Source organism: Propithecus coquereli, unplaced genomic scaffold (genome assembly GCF_000956105.1).
Source record: "Propithecus coquereli isolate 6110/MARCELLA unplaced genomic scaffold, Pcoq_1.0 Scaffold45, whole genome shotgun sequence".
Lineage (NCBI taxonomy): Eukaryota > Metazoa > Chordata > Mammalia > Primates > Indriidae > Propithecus > Propithecus coquereli.
Genome location: NW_012150285.1, coordinates 116,684 through 123,247, shown reverse-complemented (window position 1 = coordinate 123,247; position 6,564 = coordinate 116,684). Strand labels below are relative to the sequence as shown.

The window sequence follows — 6,564 nt, the reverse complement described above, 5'->3', positions numbered from 1 at the left end:
CCTCCCAGAGAGCTAGGATTACAGGCGTGAACCACCGCGCCCGGCTGCAATAACATTTTAAATAACTAATTTTATTGATTAATGAATGGAAACAATCTTTTAGCTCTTACTAAAAATATTGATAATATCTATCAGTGAAAGCAATGTGATTAAATAAATTTCATTATTTTTTAAAGTCTTGGTTTAATATTTTATGATAAAACGATTCAGATTCCAGGTTCTGTTTATTTTTGATAACTGGTTTTAATGGCCTCAGAGATGCAAAAATATCATAAAAAGATATCCAAATCCAAATGAAAGAAGCTCTTGGTGGTTATATTTATTAAACCATGATATTAATTTTCAATCCCATTCATCAATTATGTAAAGATTTTTGCTGAAATGTGGCTAATAAATTTTTCCTGATACCCAGCAATTGTTTGTATAAGGTAATACATGCTCCATATTTATATATTAAACAGATTATTTGAAAACCAACTGAAATCCTCTACTTCAGCAGGGAGATTTTAAACAGATTAGAAAAATCTGTTACTAGGTTTTTAAAGTGGGTAGATATTCATTTCTATGAGTAAATTCACATTTCTAAAAATACATATTCAAAATGCTTTCACTATAGCAAGGGTCAGCAAATTATATCCAGCCCAACACCTGTTTCTGTAAGTAAAGTTCTACTGGAACAGAGCCACGCCCATTCATTTATGTATTGCCAGACTGCTTTCACGCCATGATGGCAGAGTTTAGTGGCTCCAACAGGGAGTACATGCGCATGACCTGCAAAGCTGCAAAGATTTGCTATCCGAACCGTTACAGGAAGAAATGTGCCACACTCTGCTCCACAGCATCCATTTCCTTCAAAAAAGCAGTTAACTTTCTCACTGATGTTTACCTTAGAGAGTCAAATTAAGTGTTTTTATTTTTTCTAAAAATATTCTCTAAATATCACACTATCGGAGACTACTTGTCATTCCTGGAAAGAACAAATATCAAAGACTTTCTAACTGATCTTTAACAACTTCTGTGAGGTAAAAGAGATGCTGATGGTTACTCTATCTCTCTTTACAAATTATGGTAAAGACTCTGTTACGGCCTGGTGCCGTGGCTCACGCCTGTAATCCCAGCACTTTGGGAGGCCGAGGCGGTAGGACTGCTTGAGGCCAGGAGTCTCTCTTACAAAAAAAAAAAAAAAAAAAGACTATTATTTAAGATAATATAACCTGTATATCTATTTAACATGGCTTAGGTAAAAGTGCAATTCATGCAACGTAATTCAAACAAACAAACGAGGGTGTGACTGTCAACCCCTTTTAGACCTACAATCTCCACTCTTTCCTTAGAGTATGTCTTTTATGTGTATAACTCATCTAACATACAGACAGCATTAATGTCAATTCATATGTTAGCAAAATTAAATTACTTAGAAAAAACTAAAATAGGTAGAAAGAAAGATTCTATATTTTCTTTTTATATCCCAACCGATAGATCAGTGCATACCCTCAGAGGTATACAGCCACTCTGTAGACTTCAAATCCAAATCACTGAAATTAAAATTTTTATGTACAGTAAATAAAATATCATAATACTTAGAGCATGTCAGATTCCATAATTAATCACTCAGTTTGCTAAAATTAGCTTAGGTCATCGCAGTACATGATGTGGCTCTTTTTCCTCATACTAACACTAGGAATATTTTACTTGGATTAGCCATATACCCTCCTGCAGGTAACTAGCAAGAAAAGTGATTAAACTATTATTGTAAACAAAAATTTTCTATCTTCTTCCTACCACTCAATTTACAGAAACGCAAGTTTCTAAGCAAAGAACCTTTATATATAAACATTTTCTTAAAAGAATAACAAAAATTATAAATTTGCCCAACCTATTATAAAAGATAGAAGAATACCAGATTTAGGAAATATTGATTTTGTTGATTATTCTGCCCCTAAATGAGAGGGGAAATACAGGAAAAGGCTATCATTTGGCTAGAAAAGAGAATTATTTAGTCTTGTACTTGTTGATTTAGAAGAATACATAGAGATATCAGTCTTGAAAATGAGATAGAATTCTTTATTAGGGAAAAGAGAGAAGGAAAGAAAAATGAAGAATTTTGTGAACAATTAAAATGAAAGAACCAAAAATTGCCAGAGTTTTTCTTCGCATTCAATTGGTCGCTATGTCTGAATTTTAAAATGTCTCATACTCTGTCCCCTCTTTTTCAACTCTTTTGTCATTAAATCCTTATCTTTAACCAGATTTTTTAAATAGCTTTCTCAATAATTTGTCTTCAATGTCTCTTCTCTTCATCTTTCACATTATAAATTATCTTCTAAAATAATATGATCACATCATTACTGTAAAAAAAAAAAGTGACATTCTCATTCATAGCATTTGGATGAATTTACTGGTTTTAACTAGAGTTATAGAGTCAACCACATCATTTTTAGTTCATTTTTAGAACCCTTCACAGTTCCGTCTTCAAATAGTTTAGCTGAATTTACAATTTTTGCTAGTTTTAATTGGAGTTTTAGTAATCAATCAGCAAGTATTTATTAACTGTTACACACTGGACTAGGTTTGTAAGACTATCCTCACAGATCTTAAACTCTAGTTTGATACTGCAAGACTAACAAGCTTTTTGACACTGCTTCATTATTCAGCACTTAATTGTTCTGTGCTCACTGTGTAATCTAAAATCAAAGAGAGCAGATATCGAAGAATTAAGGAAAGGCTTCACAGACCAGGTGGAATTTTAGCCAAAAGTTGAAAGGCAGGCAACACACAGAATGATAGTAAAAAGGATTTAATAGATACAGAGGAATCTGACAGAAGTGGAGGTGTAAGGACAGGCCTGAGAAGCATCACTGGGAAGGGAATTAACAGGAATGAATGGGGTAACTGTAAAGGTGTGAGACAGTAATGACAGACAACAATGAGATACAATCTTAACTAGGGAAGGTGGAGTCCCATTATAGAATGTCTTGAAAGCCAGACAGGTGTTTAAATTCAATTTTATAGATACCAATTAATAAAAAGGGAATAGATTGCATAAGATTATTTTGGCATCTATATTTGTCCATATGGAATAGACAGAGACAGGTAAGCAGAGATATTTGGAAAGAAATTACAGAGCTTAATGAGAGATTACAGTTAAAGAGAAGCAATCATCAAAGAATATAAAGTTTCTAGCATAGGAAACTATAAGAATGGAGACATCACTAAAATCAACAGGAAAGCTGAGAAATAAAGAAGGATTGAGAATGGGGAGGGGATGGTTTTAGACATGTTAGATTTAAGCATATATAAGTGGAGCTATCCTAAGGCTGTTCTATAGCATAATATCAGGTTGAAGCCAAGATCCAGGGTAGGAATACATAGGTAGAGTGATCTATCAATGCCTTGTATTTATTTAGGGCTTTATCACTATATAGCCATATATTATTAATTTTGAGCCTCAAAATGCAGGAAGGTAGAAGAGCAGAAATTATTACTTTCATTTCACAAATAAAGAAATTGATGCTCAGAATTAATGTAACTTGCCCAAAGTCAAATGGTTTGTTAGCAGCAGATCAGGAAAATCCTGGTTTCTATCCTTGTCATACTCTGAAAGCTTCCAAAAAGAAAGCAAAGCTCAAGGCCCTTCTTTCAAAAGGAGTCATCAGCATAGAGGCAACAAGTAAGCCCATGAGAATGTATAATTCTTTGAGGGCAGGAGAACAGAAAAAGAAAGGATTCCTAGCAGATACCCATAATTAATTAAAATGTGGAAGGAAGAGAGCCCAGTAAGAGGCAACAAGTTGACAGGAATACTCAACAGGGAAGGGGAAAAAAAATCAAAGCCAGAAAAGTGCAGAGTCAGGAAAGCCAAAAATGGAATAAGTACTCAGTGATTTTAAATGCCAAACAAAGCTAGAAGAAGATGAGGATCTGGCTTGGAGGTGACACATTTGATGGCTGGAATTTTTTCAAAAGTTTAACTCTTAAAATATTAGCGGAATAAAAAAATTCCTTCAAAATGTTTATGACTATCAACATGCATTTGGTACACCAATAAGAGAGAATTTTCTTTTATTTTTCATACATTTAACTTTTATTTTATAAGTTATAGTCACAGAAAATAAGTTTTTCAACGTTGAAAAATTACAAAGTCTAAGAAAATAAAGCATCTATTAGTCAAATACTAATCAAATAATATATATTAATTAATCAAATAGAAATTTATTTCATCTTTTAAATCACAGCTCAAATATATTTCACTGTAACCTGATCAGTTATTTCACTTGGCAAGAAAATATTTTCAGCTTTTACCTTGTCCATATCTGAGAGACTTTTGATAAACATAAACAATAGTTTAACTATACTTTTTGCTGTAATCTATATTACCAATTAGAAGATTCAGCAAAGGAAAAGAGGAGAGCTATAAAAAAGCAAAACTAGATATATGGAAAGCAAAATTACATATAAAGTAATTCACCAAGTTTTAATAACAAATGCTGTTATATGGTCAGTCTTCCTATCATATATCTAACTTCTTGTCTTAAGTGGAGTTAGCATGCAAAGAAAAGTGAACTATTTTATCCTTGTCCTAACATGGCAGATATAAAATATTTTCAACTCAAAGAAACCTTTATTAGTGACATTTGCAGAACACAGCACTATCTTTCCATGAATCAAGTTTTAGAAAGATCCTTGGAAATTATATCAATCTTAAAGTTTTAAAAAATTTAATAGGACCGTCAATGAATTACAAATTTAAAAGACACAAACAAGCGAATCAAACCACTTGCTACTGACCTTGTTCAAGTCTGAAGAGGGTCTTTTCCAGCTTTTCCATTTCGTTTAGAAGTAAAATTCGAATTTGTTTACTGTGTCCCATTTTGGCTTCTAGAGGATTTGAAACCTTTCAGAAGAATTAAAAGAACTGCAAAGTCCAATGAGTTACCCCTACAAAACAAAAAGGAATTAAAATAAAGAAAATAATTTATTACCTTAAACTCTCCAAAGCTGGCAGTGGCACTTACATGGTATGGTCTAACTGTGTTTTAGCCCTAGCAGAGTAATGAAAAAGAATGAATCTTATATAAGATCGGAAAAGTCCAATTAATAGGTGTTTCCTCCCCTCGAGCACAATGAGTGAGACCTAAGCAAATACTGTACTACAGATGCTTACAATTAAAAAGCAAGACAAAAAAAACCTAAAGCATGCCCGAGAAAAGCAATAGATTAGGAAAGTCCGGAGTTGGGGGGAAATTCCTAGCCCCACGGCAAAGGGCTCTGAAGACTCCCAATGGCACTTCTGCTTACAAGAGATTAGTCTGCTCAAAGATAACAGGTGGGAGATCTCCCCATTCCCAAATTCGGGTTGGAAGCCACCAATGGGGAGATGAGAACAGAGAGAAGCAGTTGTTGCCCCTGGAATAGCTGCCGTAGCCAGAGATGTACGGAGAGAGCTATAGATAGCAAGAATGCATTTCCCCGCGAGGCCAGCGGCATTCCTAGCACTTACGCCGGGCAAGTTATCCGTGCGGCTTCTGGGACACTGCAGACCTGCGACTCTAGTCTTAGGGTCGGCGGAGGGGCGGGAAGGAAAGCAAAAGGGGAAACGCTGGCCGTCCACCCGCGGGGAGAAGCCGCAGCCTCAGGAGGGCCGGGCGCCGTGAAGGGCAAAGGGAGGGGCTGCCGCGGCCGGGACAGGGCCGGGGCGGCTGTGTGAGGCGCAGGGACCTTCCCGGCGACTCCGCCTCGCGCCGGGCCCCGAAGAGACCCTGGACCTCCCAGGGGGCGGAACGCGCGCTCGCTCAGGTGGGAGCGGACCGGGCCCCTTGCCCACTTCCGGGCGGCTCCGACCCGCTCGCCCCGACCGCTAGTCTCGCGAGAGCGTGGGCGCCGCAGAGTCTGAGGCACCGGGCCCGGGTCTAGGAGGTCGCTCTGGCAGACGCCACGAACCTCTCCTTGTTCTTGCCACAAGGAAGGTGCAGCGGCCGGGGTGCGCGCCTCCTTTGACAGCCTGCCCGCTCACGGTTGCAAGTTAAAATCCTGCGGTACCAGGCTGCGAGCTAGGTTGAGCTGCGCAGCACGATCTTTTTGTGGAAAGGGCTGAATGGTGTGGGGAACCTGCGGCCTCAAGGCCACGTGAGGCCCTCCAGACCCCCAGCGCGCCCCGCGACCGAATCCAAACTTAACATTTGTTCTGTAAAATTTGAATTCAGTCAAAAGGCTGCACCCAAGGATCCAGAAGCCACAGGTAGCTCCAAGGCCACAAGTTCCCCACCCCTCTAAGTGCCAACAGACAGGGCACATGCTCCTGAATGCAGACCCAGAGGACTAGGTAGGTGAAGTGTGGCCAGTCTGCAGACAGTACAGAGTGCAAAACCACCGTCATTTACAGCATCTGGTTGTACCTAACATACGCTGGATAGACCTGAAGACCATCTGAGATTAAACCGCACTTATTTTAAGTCAGTAATTCAGGACTCTGCAGATGTCTAAGGAGATTTTATGCCTGACGGAAAAGGAAAACCTATCCTGCAGGGCTCTTGGAGGGCGCCTAATGATCATGAGAACGGACAA

General features: G+C 38.2%; 1 protein-coding gene across 1 annotated transcript in view; it reads right to left on the bottom strand.

The window, feature by feature from the left end:
• AGL (amylo-alpha-1, 6-glucosidase, 4-alpha-glucanotransferase) overlaps nucleotides 1-4,938 on the bottom strand; it is an 81,379-nt gene extending 76,441 nt beyond the window's left edge. Inside the window, exon 1 of the mRNA XM_012654835.1 lies at nucleotides 4,789-4,938. Within this exon, the coding sequence (XP_012510289.1) occupies nucleotides 4,789-4,870 (82 nt within the window). The 5' untranslated portion in view covers nucleotides 4,871-4,938. The remainder of the gene's footprint in view (nucleotides 1-4,788) is intronic.
• Between the last annotated feature and the right edge of the window lie 1,626 nt (nucleotides 4,939-6,564).